General features: G+C 31.2%; 1 protein-coding gene across 1 annotated transcript in view; it reads left to right on the top strand.

Moving 5' to 3' along the window:
* Positions 1–10,293, top strand: part of LOC143071185 (mitochondrial import inner membrane translocase subunit TIM44-like) — a 29,852-nt gene extending 19,559 nt beyond the window's left edge. The window contains exons 8-15 of the mRNA XM_076245340.1: positions 97–163; positions 1,182–1,267; positions 2,332–2,424; positions 3,561–3,685; positions 4,670–4,720; positions 5,570–5,659; positions 6,266–6,376; positions 10,045–10,293. Of these exons, the coding sequence (XP_076101455.1) occupies positions 97–163; positions 1,182–1,267; positions 2,332–2,424; positions 3,561–3,685; positions 4,670–4,720; positions 5,570–5,659; positions 6,266–6,376; positions 10,045–10,164 (743 nt within the window). The 3' untranslated portion in view covers positions 10,165–10,293. The remainder of the gene's footprint in view (positions 1–96; positions 164–1,181; positions 1,268–2,331; positions 2,425–3,560; positions 3,686–4,669; positions 4,721–5,569; positions 5,660–6,265; positions 6,377–10,044) is intronic.
* Positions 10,294–14,447: the final 4,154 nt, after the last annotated feature.

The following is a 14,447-nucleotide window of genomic DNA, read 5'->3' as shown; positions in this document are numbered from 1 at the left end:
TTTTATTTTAGATCATATTTTGTTTAGATTCTCTATCTTCACATTTAAGCTGGAATATGTACTTTAACACTAAGCTATGATATCATTTTATTCCAGCCAAATTAAGGATGAGATCAGAGTTTGCCATGTCATCAAGAGACGACAGACATGTAGATGCTGATGAGTAAGTAGATATAGGAAGATGTGGTATTAGTGCCAATGAGACAACTCTCCCCAAAATGACAAATGTAAAACAATTGAGTACGAGAAAAATAACAGCCTTATTTATGTACAAAAAATGAAAGAAATAAAAATATGTTACACATCAACAAACGACAACCACTGAATTACAGGCTCCTGACTTGGGACAGGCACATACATACAAAATGTGGCGGGGTTAAACATGTTAGCAGGATCCAAACCCTCCCCCTAACCTGGGACAGTGGTGTAACAGAACAACATAAGTATGAACTACAAAAAAGACTTATTTTCACTGTTGCATCAATTGTTTCGATAAGACAGTATGTAAGGTAACATGTAACAATTTGAGTTGATGTTACTACTGTGATCCGAACAGGCGTGGATCTAAGATTTGAAGTTTGTGGTTGCTTGACACTTAACATTTTTAGGGCAGAAGAGAGAGAGAGAGAGAGATGGAAATTATTTTATGCCAGGAATTGATCAATTTAAGGAGAGGCACACTTTGGGCAATATTATTTATTTCATTTTCCCATATTTTTAGTAAAAACATTCAGAATCTAAAGGACTATTGGTAATCTCATTGTTCGTACACCAAAATGAAAATATAGTTATGTCGTTGGCTCAATTTCCATTGTTTAGAATGTTTTAAACCAATCAGAACGTTTTGGTGTACACTTTTGAAAATATTACCCAGAGGGTATTAGATTCTGAAATGTCAATTGGCATAACAATGACAGCAGCAAAGGCTATACCGTATTGATAAGAGAATGCCATTTTTCTCCTTAGATTAGTTGCATGTGGGAATCAGTTGGAAAAGAGATTTTACTGCATTTTTGAGGCTGATGTTCTTGGAAGTACAAATAAATTTTAGTTACATTTACATATAATTATAAGAAAAAAACAGAATTATCTTAAAAAAATTGCAGTTTTTTTTTGTCATTATTTCTTGCTGAATGCTAAAAATGAACCTCAACTGTGGCAACCATTTATTATAATTTCAGTGAGTCAACTGGTGTGGTTCTCCATAAAGATTCTAAATGGTATCAAAGTTGGGAGAATTTTAAAGATAATAATGCTTATATGAATAGTAAGTATTGATATATTATTATTCTATAGGGATGAACTAGTAGTCTTGACCAATATTTTTCATCTTTAGAGATGACACCTTCAATTACAGAAGCTTTTTGTTTATTTTGGATAATTTACAAACACTTTTAAAAGTACAATAAATGTAGCTCATATGATAATTTGGTTTACAGGAAGTGGTGTTATTATGATGACATTATGTTAGTGATAGTTATCGATAAATAATCTGAATCATTTCTCATTGGTCATTGTTTTCCTTTTTAAACTGTTTCTCTCTGAGAGATACTTCTTCCAATTTTGTCTTAAATATTGTGAGATTTATGATCATGCATGGTGTAAAAATATCCATATTTAAAGATGATTTCCGCCTTTTCTTTGATTCTTTTGTGAAGTTATCTTCAACACTAACTTTAGGAGTGTGCTATATTGTAATCTATTTGTCTGTACATCTGTTTGTTTATTCTTATCTTAGCCTTTTTTGGTTTCATTTTTCTCAGGATTTATAAAAAAAAGTTTATGCCTTTATTATCTTACAAAAAATATTTATCAATTATGGACTTTTGACGAGGTCGATATTTTATATATGAACCTGTTCAGATTATATTGACAGAGGACAAAGTCTGGGTGTCATTATAATCTGACAGGTTTATATATAACATATTGACTGAGTGAAAGTCCTTAATTTATATATAACATATGTGAATAATGTATTTGAAAAATGGAATTCAATGTTCTTCTGTCAGAGTATTTTTAAATTCTATTTTAATTCAAGATTTAGAACATATATTGAAAATATAAATAAATAAGATCAACTTGTTTTTATAATGAACAAAAAAACACCGTTTTTTCTGTTTAGAACAAATAAGAATTCAAATGGAGCTCATTTTAGTCAACTTTCAAATTTCCTTTTTAAATAATGGCAATATGTAAGATTTCTAGTTTCTAGTGACAACTTGAGATTTATTTCATAAAAATTGTGGGAAAACATCAATTTATACAGGTTTGTTATATTAATCATGTATTAGTTTTATAATGTATTAAATTGTTTTTCTTTTCTTTTCACAGAGGTGTTTGATTTAAAGATGAAATATGATGAAAGTGATCATTTATTAGTCAGAGGAACAAGATTTTTTACAGATAAAATGGGTCAGTTATTTGGTAAGTTTATTGAAGTAGCTACATTACCTACCTATAACTCAAAATATATACTGTGGATTCAGTTATTTTAGTAGGTACCAATTTTTATGATTGAGGAAAACTTGCATATTCCTGGATATCTAATTTTTATGGTTTTGACCAACTCTGCATACATTCCTTTGAAAATTTGCAATTCCTTGAATAATTTTAAATTTATGGCTCCGTTATACACATGGAATTCACGAAAATTGGTATCTAAGAAATAATGAATCCACAGTCATCATATTTACTTTTCAATAGTTTATGCAGAAAACATGTCTTTTTGTGTATTGTCTTTTTAACACATTGTTTTAGCCTCCAAAATATTGCTTTACATCAGTTTGTCCACTAAAGGGGTACATGATTTGTCCAAATCTGATTGCCGGATGATAAAATTTATATGGAGGTAGTTCACAATCATTCCTTGTTATCTGGTCATTGTCACATGGCAGTGACCTATGTGTTGCACTTCCCTTGGTCAGGTTCTGTTTCAGTGTAAATTTGTTCCTCTGTATAAACTTAACATGATAGGTTAAGATTGCAAGGAGTAAATGTGACCTTGTGTCCATCTGTCATATGACCATGACCTCAATTTTACACTCCAGTTATGTTTTTAGAGTGTGGGCTTTTCCTCAGTAAGTAAACATGGTAGGCCAACAGTATATAAATTGTTTGAAAGGAGTTTTCTGTCTGTGCTGCTGGGAAATTATACATGTGTTACAGAAAAGCATGATTCTTATTTGAAAATCACATTGTCTCCTCTGGGGTTGAAGTCATAAAACTTTGCTCAGTGCTTGGAGCACAAAAATCATGCTCGAAACATGAAATCCAGTATTTTGATTGGTTGATTCTTGAGTCTGAGTACAAAAATCGTGCTCGAAAGTTTATGACCGCAAGGCCTGGTCTCAATCAATGGTCCTTTGTACTACAAGTTAGCACCTACCTAGCTCAACTGCTTACGTCTGGGTAAGTGTTCACTTCTTAAGGGAAGCAATCCAGTCACACATGAAAGCTGAAAGAATTCTGCATGCAAGTAATAATTACATGTAAAGAACATGTGCACCTTACAGATTTTGTGTAACCAGTAACTAACTTAATCTTTTTTGTTGTTGTTCTAGGTGGTGTATTTAGTAAAACAGAACTGTCTGATGTATTAACAGAAATTTGTAAAGTTGAACCAGATTTTGATAAAGAAAGATTTTTAAAAATGTGTGAAAAAGAAATAATTCCTAATATTTTAGAGGTAAGTTTGAATAACAGGAGGTTTGTTGTAAACATCACTGAAACAGTTGACCAGCAACACCAGTCAACAATAGTGAATAAAGGGTCAATATACCGTCTTAAATGATGGAAATGTATGACTAGCTCTTTGTCTATGAGTACTGTCTAGTTGTAATTTCATTCAAGGGTCAATGAGTACTGTCTAGTTGTGATTTCATTCAAGGGTCTATGAGTACTGTCTAGTTGTGATTTCATTCAAGGGTCTATGAGTATTGCTAGTTGTAATTTCATTCAAGGGTCAATGAGTACTGTCTAGTTGTGATTTCATTCAAGGGTCTATGAGTACTGTCTAGTTGTGATTTCATTCAAGGGTCTATGAGTACTGTCTAGTTGTGATTGCATTCAAGGGTCTATGAGTACTGTCTTGTTGTGATTGCATTCAAGGGTCTATGAGTACTGTCTAGTTGTGATTTCATTCAAGGGTCTATGAGTACTGTCTAGTTGTGATTTCATTCAAGGGTCTATGAGTACTGTCTAGTTGTGATTTCATTCAAGGGTCTATGAGTACTGTCTAGTTGTGATTTCATTCAAGGGTCTATGAGTACTGTATAGTTGTGATTTCATTCAAGGGTCTATGAGTACTGTCTAGTTGTGATTTCATTCAAGGGTCTATGAGTACTGTCTAGTTGTGATTTCATTCAAGGGTCTATGAGTACTGTCTAGTTGTGATTTCATTCAAGGGAATTGACATGATTCTGAATTCTTAATATACCAACAAACACTGCAAGACAAGTTAGCCAAGAAACAGCACTTTATTACATTCATATTTCAGCACTAAAATGAAACTAAATAAAAAAAATGTGTATAATGCAAAAGATTGCACACAAATGATGAAAGTTAGCTCAAAGCACTTTTTGATAACTAAATCCAGACTGCAGTTTATTTTTTATTTGGCTTTCATTTGAATAGATAATCTTAAGTTCTAATAGTATCCTGTTAATTGTAGGCAATTGTCAGAGGTGACTTAACGATATTAAAAGATTGGTGCTATGAAGCAGTAAGTATGAATCATTATCATCGGCATTCTTTAATTACATTTCATAAGCTATTTTCTATTCATCATAAAACTTTGCTCAGTGCTTGGAGCACAAAAATCATGCTCCAAACATGAAATCAAGCATTTTGATTGGATATACCTTAAATCAAAAGACCCTAGGTCTCTAATATGTATGGTTAATAAGTTATATCACTTAACGATATTTTTAAATATAGAATGTCTACGCACCCTTTCAAGCAAAAATTATAATTTACAACATGTTGCAACTAACAATTTAGTAAAAATAAATTGTAGATATGTTATACGTTTTTTGAAAATAAGCCAAAATCAAAATTTAGAGTTTGACCTTGACCTTTGACCTTGACCTAATTTTCTTTTTTTTGGACCAAGGACCTCAAATCCAAAGACCCTAGGCCAATATCACTTAGAGAAACGCATATCACTTATATCAAATACTTAAGGGGGAATAACTCTCATATGAATATAGCTTGGGTCAAAATTAAAATCCTAATCTTGAGGATGTAACGAGCAATTTGGTAAAATGAATTTGTTGTAATCTTTTATGGTTGCGAAGGAGTAATGGTCACAAGAAAAACACTGTTTGGGGAGATAACACTTACAACGTAAAGTTTTTGGTTATGCGGTTGTCAATTTTAAAAGCGTATAAACTATATGATATTATATTCCAAATATCTAAGCAACATCTTAGGAAACAACGAAACTACGCAAGAAAAAAATTTAGGCAGAAGAAAAAAAAAATAATAATCAGAACAAAATCAATAGGTCTTTCCACGGAAAGGTGGAAAGACCTAATTATTATAAATTTATTTACCTTGCTTTTTTTTTCAGCCCTTCAATGCATTAGCAGCACCAATTAAAGAAGTAAAGAAAGCTAAATATGTAATGTGTTCTAGAGTATTAGATATAAATAACCTTGATGTAAGTAGCTCTCATTGGTACACCAATCTCAGATTGTCTGTCTTTGCAGGAAATAAAGTATTTTCTGTATTTTATTAAGCATCACAACAGAAAGTGTTTATTAATTATTGATCAACCAGCATGATTAGTCAGTCTTAAAAAATTACGGATATTGAAAATGATGTATAAAGTTAAATATGAGTACACAAATTAAACATATTGAAACTAAAAAGAAAAACAGCACTACTTGTTTTGTATTGAAATATAGGCCTGTTCTAGAGAAAATTATGTGGAATCTTTGGAGGCATTTAAATGACTAGATGGTCATGATGGTAGGGAAATTCTGAAAATTTTCAGTCATGCTTAAAAGTATACAAACATGTGTTGTTGTTTTTTGTAAGCTAATTCAAAGACACAATAAAAGATTTTATAGTTGTCAAGGAAACAATATTTTGTGTTGCATTCAAACAAATATAGTTATAAGTAAAGACAAATTATTTTAATATGCCTTCTATAAGTTATGGATATACATTATAAAGAAGCTGAGAGAAAAGGAAATTGTTATGCTAGAATAAAGAGATATTGATAATTTGTTTATTTAACAAATTATAAATGGTTGTATTGTAGTTAGCTGCTGGAAAGATGATGGAACAAGGACCAGTATTAGTTATAATGTTTCAATCACAACAGATTATAGTAGTTAAAGATCAGAAAGGCAATGTTGTGGAAGGGGATCCAGTAAGTACATTAAAGAGATAACTGTATCATATTTTAGCTCCAATAGCATCAATTGGTGATTTGATGGTTGCAAATAAAGTTTACTGGTGACACATTAGCAGAGCAAGTAAACAGGTATCTGCTACCATCAAACGATATTGCATTAGAATTGTAATTCTATAATCAAACAGAAAAACACAGAAGTTAACCATACTTCAGCTTCATAGCTGTATTTAAAGTCTAACATTAGATCCTGAAAATTACATAAATTTTGTCTTTCTTTAACTTAGTACTGGGAGTACAAATATTTTGCTTGAAACATCAAATCCAGTATTTTGATTGGTTTATTATTGAGTCAAAGTACCATAATCCTACAGTGTTCCATCTAGGCCGTTTTCAGAGGGTGCGGCGCCCGCCCTTTCTCGAGTGCCGCCCTGTGCCCTTTCACAGTTTCCAGGGCGCCCTGCCTTTTAAGAAGATTGATCGATTGTATATTATTTTGTTGTAATTGATATGATCCGCTAATTACTAAATTTTACCTGGCGAAAAGACTGTTAATGACCCCAAGCTAATCAACGGGTACAGCGTGTGTCATAATCTGTTGTTATAGGTAATCCATTTATCGGATGGGTCATTAATGATTATCAACATTAATTCATTCAAATAGAATCAGTCAGTCGGTAATTATCTTTGAAGTAATGTGCATATGACAACTTGGGCACAATTTGCAATGTTTACCGTAGTTTCATGGAGAAAACGTAATGACAGAAAGTTGAAAACCACAAACATCTCGTGGAAGACATTGCTTTTCTTGTTCTCCGTGAAATAAATAGCAAATTCAGACGTATTTGTCATTGACTGCCCTCATTTTTTGACACGAAAATAACAAAAATCGGCCACCATAATTTGTTGATCATATTTACATCTTCTATGTACTGTTTATAATCCTCCAAAGAAGGAGCACACCCGAATAAAGAACGATAACTCAATCTGATTTTTTCCTAGCATTTAGTACCCACTTAACCCTTTCCTCCATGGATTTTTTTTTTAATATACTTGATTCGCATAGGATTTTTTTCAATTAAAAAAAATCATCAGTTTTAAAGTGTTAAATGCATTGTGAAAACCAATCTTTCATCAATGAAATTCAAGTCAGATAATTCTCATGAATCTCCTTTTCATATTGGATACAATTTTTTTTAAGTCTGATGCAGACATTTTGTAGTCAAAGCATTTCAACTGAGGTACTACACAGGCGTCAAAAGGCGTCATTATGGAGTAAAGGGAGTGGCGTCAAAAGGCATCATTATGGAGGAAAGGGTTAACATATTCTAAAATATGTCTACATACCTGTTGCTTAAGAATATATATGTTTAGGTATTTTGAGTTTTGGGAAAAGTTAAAGAGTGTCTTAGTAGCAGTGTTAGTAGGGTGCCTTGGTCATCTTTTTCTGTTTTCTTTATTTTTAATACAAATTTTCACTGTTGCTTTATCCTAACATTGTGCATTTACTGAGCACAGCTGTTTTGTGCTGTATTGCCATTAAGCACAGCAGAGGTAGAAAGGTAAAACTGGTAAAGTGTGTAAGACCATATCATACTCATAGAAACAGAATAAAGCAGGACACCTCCATTTCAAAACATGCTGCATATAAAGCTTAACTGTGCCAAGCAATGATTTAAAAACTTGTGTGACAAGCTCCTTGACAAGTTTTTCAGCCTAAAAGTAGAAAGATAGATTTCTTTATGGGCTAATGATGTAGTTCTTGTGTAACCAGTGATTTCAACGAATAAACACAATGTTTGATTAATATCTTTATTAAAACATGCCCTTTTCATATTATCATATCAGGCGTTAAGTGCCCTTTTTCAGGATTGGCACCCTGCCCTTTTGAAATCCTAGCTGGAACACTGTCTTACTTGAAACTTTTTTTAAGCATTTGCATAATTGAATTGAAAATTGTGGGAAGGATGCTTGAACGAGCAGGAACTCTTTTTGACCCGTAAAATAGTTAAATCAGTGTATCATAACATTTAATGAAGTTAAACAGACATAGGGAGAAATATAAAGTTAAACAGACATAGGGAGAATTATAAAGTTAAACTGACATAGGGAGAAATATAAAGTTAAACAGACATAGGGAGAATTATAAAGTTTAACTGACATAGGGAGAAATATAAAGTTAAACAGACATAGGGAGAATTATAAAGTTAAACAGACATAGGGAGAATTATAAAGTTAAACAGACATAGGGAGAATTATAAAGCGTTTCCTGTATATTGAAGAGAAAACAGACTTGGATTAAGGGTACAGTATAACAAAATCAAAATTGATTTGATGATTGTATCTTAGTTTTACAAACGTAGGATAAAAGGAAGTTATTACAAATTGACATGTCTCTCCTACTTCAAAGTTTAATATATATAGTTATTTCAAATTGACATGTCTCTCCTACTTCAAAGTTTAATATATATAGTTATTTCAAATTGACATGTCTCTCCTGCAAAGTTTAATATATAGTTATTTCAAATTGACATGTCTCTCCTGCAAAGTTTAATATATATAGTTATTTCAAATTGACATGTCTCTCCTACTGCAAAGTTTAATATATATAGTTAGTTGACATTGACATGTCTCTCCTGCAAAGTTTAATATATATAGTTATTTCAAATTGACATGTCTCTCCTGCAAAGTTTAATATATATAGTTATTTCAAATTGACATGTCTCTCCTACTGCAAAGTTTAATATATATAGTTATTTCAAATTGACATGTCTCTCCTGCAAAGTTTAATATATATAGTTATTTCAAATTGACATGTCTCTCCTGCAAAGTTTGATATATATAGTTAGTTCAAATTGACATGTTTCTCCTACTGTAAAGTTTAATATATAACAACAACAACAATACTTTATTTTAAGAGGGTTACACAGTTAGCTATATAACTTATCTTCCCTGAGGCCCTCATCATGAGAAATCAAACAAAAATGCAAACATATACATTGCATACATTAGTATAAAAAGTCAAGTATGATAATTATGTTTAATACAACTTGATAAAATGTGATGAAAAAAAATAAAAAAAAATAAACATGATGACATGCTCAGTTTTTAATATTATTGATACAGCTAGGTTGATTTCAATAAATGATCTGTTATTTTGTATTTGAAAGAATTAACATTTGTAATATTTCTTAACGGTATTGGCAAATTATTCCACAAGAATGGTCCAGAATACATAAAAGATTTTTTGAACAATTCTGTTTTTGGTTTAGGGAGTATGAGGTTTCCTTGAACAGCATATATAGTTAGTTCAAATTGACATGGATCTCCTACTGCAAAGTTTAATATATATAGTTAGTTCAAATTGACATGGATCTCCTACTGCAAAGTTTAATATATATAGTTAGTTCAAATTGACATGTCTCTCCTACTGCAAAGTTTGATATATATAGTTAGTTCAAATTGACATGTCTCTGCTACTGCAAAGTTTAATATATATAGTTTCAAATGGACGTGTCTCTCCTACTGCAAAGTTTGATATATATAGTTAGTTGGTTGGTTGATTTTTCAGTGCTTCTTGTCCTGCAGCAAAAGAGTTATTCTTTTCAATGAAGTTTAAGATGAAATTCATAGAACTTAATAAATTTGATGATTTATGTAATTTTAATTTCTAATCTATCTTTCAGGACAAAATCATGAGAGTAACCTATGTTTGGGCTTTATGTAGAGATCAAGAAGAATTCAATCCAAGAGCAGCATGGAAACTATTAGACATTTCTGCCGTAACTGGTTCACAATTTTTATAGCATTGATTCAATTTAGGAATTATTTTATAGTCTGTGCTGTGATAACTAAAACAATAATGATGTATTTATGTATGTACAAGTGTATGAAATATAGAAATGCAAGAAATAAAATTAAAATGATTGACAAAAGTATCCACTTAATTTTGTGAGTGTATCGTAGTAACAGTTTGAAAACAAATCACATGGAGAAGATATCAGTTCATTCATTGTACTTTTGTAAGGAAAACATGTTTAATTTTTATCTCTATAGAAGTCGCTCCTCACTATCCTACTACCTGTCGATACATTCATTTTTGGCATTGCACAAGTCATGTCTTCTCTGACTGTTCATGACGTTAAAATACTAAATCCCTGGGATGTGTTTTAGTTGATTTTAGTCTCTGATGCATGATTTTTTTATTATTGTTTTTAGCTTTTAACTAGCTGTCAGTAACTGCAAGTACTCTCAAATCGTATTTACTTGTTAATTCGACCTGTTGATACTGTTTATAATGCTTTTTAGTTATTTTATATTTATATAGATCTTGTCTATATACCAGCTTTGATTATTTGGAATATATTCTAAGTTTCACTTCTTTTTACTACATTTGTATAAACTTCAAGATTTACCTGTATTTTTTTAAAACCGTTTTTTTTTTTTTCTAAAGTGAAAATTTTCGAAGGGTTATATATTTCGCCGTGGTGACTTGCCATGGCTTTGTTTGGACTTGTTTGTTTGCTTTTTGGCCTTGAATGTTTGTCCCTAATATTTTATTAACTGTGCATTTGCATTCAGATACCGCAGATCAAATTTATTCGTTTATAGTGTATTAATGTACGTTTTTTGATTGAGTTAAGCCTGCCAATTGATATTTTACCGTGTGTTTTTCTATGTTGTGATGTTATGCTATTGTTTCAGAAAAAGGGAGAAGGTTTGGATTCATTAAAACGTTTAATCCCGCTGCAAATGTTTGCACCTGTCCTAAGTCAGGAATCTGATGTACAGTAGTTGTCGTTTGTTTATGTAATTTCTCGTTTCTCGTTTTTTTATTTTATATAGATTAGACCGTTGCTTTTCCAGTTTGAATGGTTTTACACTAGTAATTTTGGGGCCCTTTAAAGCTTGTTATTCGGTGTGAGCCAAGGCTCTGTGTTGAAGGCCATACATTGACCTATAAAGGTTTCCCTTTTTAAAAATTGTTATTTGGATGGAGAGTTGTCTCATTGGCACTCACACCACATCTTCCTATATCTATTTATGTTCATTGTTTGAAAATTGATTATTAGAAGTTTTATACAGATACATGATTGCGAAATGCTTTAATGATGTGTGCTTACCTCAAATGTTGAGTCGAACTAAGATATTACAATTGGTATATGTTGTTCTACACCCAAGCACAAATCATGGAGAAAGCAAACAAGAGTGCACATGCTGAAATGTCTCGCCTTCTTTTTCTCATCATTGATATTATGTTGATAGTCCTAAATACAAAGCTTTATTACCACTATCACATACACTTAACATGATCTAAGAAAATGAGGTCAAGGTCATATAAACCATTCAAGAAATACATGTACACCTTACAATCATTCAATACAGTAACAGGAAACAGACTTAACCAAGAAAACTAAACATTGACCAATGGATCAAGATCAGGTGAACAATGCCAGCCAGACATGTACAGCTTGCAATTCTTCCATACAACAAATATGGTTGACCCATTGCTTATAGTTTTAAGAAAAACAGACCAAAACACAAAAACTTAACACTGAACAATGAACCTTGAAAATGAGTTCAAGGTAAAAAAAAAAAACCTGCAAGACTGACATTTACATCGTAATTTTTTTCCATACTCCAAATATAGTTGACCTATTGAATATATATTAGAACCAGATGCTCCGCAGGGCGTAGCTTTATACGACCGCAGAGGTTGAACCCTGAACGGTTGGGGCAAGTATGGACACAACATTCAAGCTGGATTCAGCTCTAAATTTGGATTGTGATTAAATAGTTGACACAGCATAGGTTTCTGACACAGAATGAATGTGTTCTAATGAACTTAAAATTTTTGTTTTCTCTTAGAGCAATTCACTATGCTGTTGAATATTAATCCTCTCAAAAAAATGTTTGAAGAAATTTTCTTTTTTATTTATGAAATTTCAAATGAGAAAAATTGAACCCAATTTTTTTAATCACATCCCCCTTTCCCTTATTCCAAAACTAATCTCAATTAAAATTTCTAATGGAGTTTGCAACAATAACTACTCATTTAAATACATCATAAAATATTAAGATGTAAAAAAACTGCTTGTTATCACTGAATGGTAAAGATTATTTTAATTTATCAGTTGGTAGTAAAAAGTGAATATACATTGTATATTGTATATAACAAAGATTTAAGTTGATTCTGGACAAAGAAAGATAACTCCAATTAAAAAAAAATCTTGCTATTGCACAATATTTTGCAATTAGATATTTCTTGCTTACTATTCTGGACAAAGAAAGATAACTCTAATTAAAAATTTTTTTACTATTTCACAATATTGTGCAATTAGATATTTAATTTAATTTCTTGCCATTGCGCAATACTGTGCAATTGAAAAGACTTGCTATTGCACAATACTTAATATAATAATTTTAGATCCTGATTTGGACCAACTTGAAAACTGGGCCCATAATAAAAAATCTAAGTACATTATTGTATTCAGCATATCAAAGAACCCCATGATTTCAATTTTTGTTAAAATCAGACAAAGTTTAATTTTGGACCCTTTGGACTTTAGTGTAGACCAATTTGAAAACAGGACCAAAAATGAAGAATCTACATACACAGTTAGATTTGGTATATCAAAGAACCCCATTTATTCAATTTTTGATGAAATCAAACAAAGTTTAATTTTGGACCCCGATTTGGACCAACTTGAAAACTGGGCCAATAATCAAGAATCTAAGTACATTTTTAGATTCAGCATATCAAAGAACCTAACTGATTCATTTTTTGTCAAAATCAAACTAAGTTTAATTTTGGACCCTTTGGACCTTAATGTAGACCAATTTGAAAACGGGACCAAAAGTTAAGAATCTACATACACAGTCATGACAGTTAGATTCAGCATATCAAAGAACCCCAATTATTCAATTTTGATGAAATCAAACAAAGTTTAATTTTGGACCCTTTGGGCCCCTTATTCTGTTGGGACCAAAACTCCCAAAATCAATACCAACCTTCCTTTTATGGTCATAAACCTTGTGTTTAAATTTCATAGATTTCTATTTACTTATACTAACGTTATGGTGCGAAAACCAAGAAAAATGCTTATTTGGGTCCCTTTTTGGCCCCTAATTCCTAAACTGTTGGGACATAAACTCCCAAAATCAATACCAACCTTCCTTTAAGTCAAAAATAGGAATAAATAAATCTTTTGGTGAAAAGGAGGTTCTATTGGGTAAAAACACAGGAGAACTAAAATATGATAATTTTTTAAACATAATAATCATATATTTTAAATGGACACTATGGAAAGTTAGGAATTCAATAAAATTTAATAAAACGCCTAAAACACCACAAGATATTTATAAAATCTGGAAACAAAACTTGAAATATAATCTAAAATTTGTTCTTCTTTTGAAAGGCGTTGATATCATTGATAAGACAAAATTGGAGTCTGTAATAATGAAAATTTAGACATTTTATATAGTATAATACAGCTTGAGTCAAAGTACATTTTTTACGGTTTATAGTATTAGAATAATGATTGTATCAAAAACAAATGATCAAACAAAGTATTAGCCTATCATGGTTATTGTAGTAAATGCACATCTTTTATGTGGGTATCTTATAATTATTTACTTACTATTTTGAAATTAAAGTGTAGAACTGTTAGATGCTTCTTACATTATATGGATATTATATTTTTTACACTAAATGTATTCCAAGGTTAAAAGTGGATAACTTTTTTTATTGCCTTCTATTTCCCCTGGATAGATGGTTTCCTTTTGTAAACAGGGACCCTTAGCCTGATCCTGGACGACTAAGGTAATTGTACACAGGAAATATTTAGAAATAAAACGTTTATATGTCTTAAAAAAAAAAAAAAAAAAAATACCAACCTTCCTTTTGTAGTCATTAACATTGTGTTTAAATTTCATTGATTTCTATTTACTTAAACTAAAGTTATTGTGCGAAAACCAAGAATAATGCTTATTTGGGCCCTTTTTTGGCCCCTAATTCCTAAACTGTTGAAACCAAAACTCCCAAAATCAATCCCAACCGTTCTTTTGTGGTCATAAACCTTGTGTCAAA

Source organism: Mytilus galloprovincialis, chromosome 4 (assembly GCF_965363235.1).
Source record: "Mytilus galloprovincialis chromosome 4, xbMytGall1.hap1.1, whole genome shotgun sequence".
In the NCBI taxonomy this organism is placed as follows: domain Eukaryota; kingdom Metazoa; phylum Mollusca; class Bivalvia; order Mytilida; family Mytilidae; genus Mytilus; species Mytilus galloprovincialis.
This window is presented reverse-complemented; position numbering and strand designations above follow the sequence as displayed.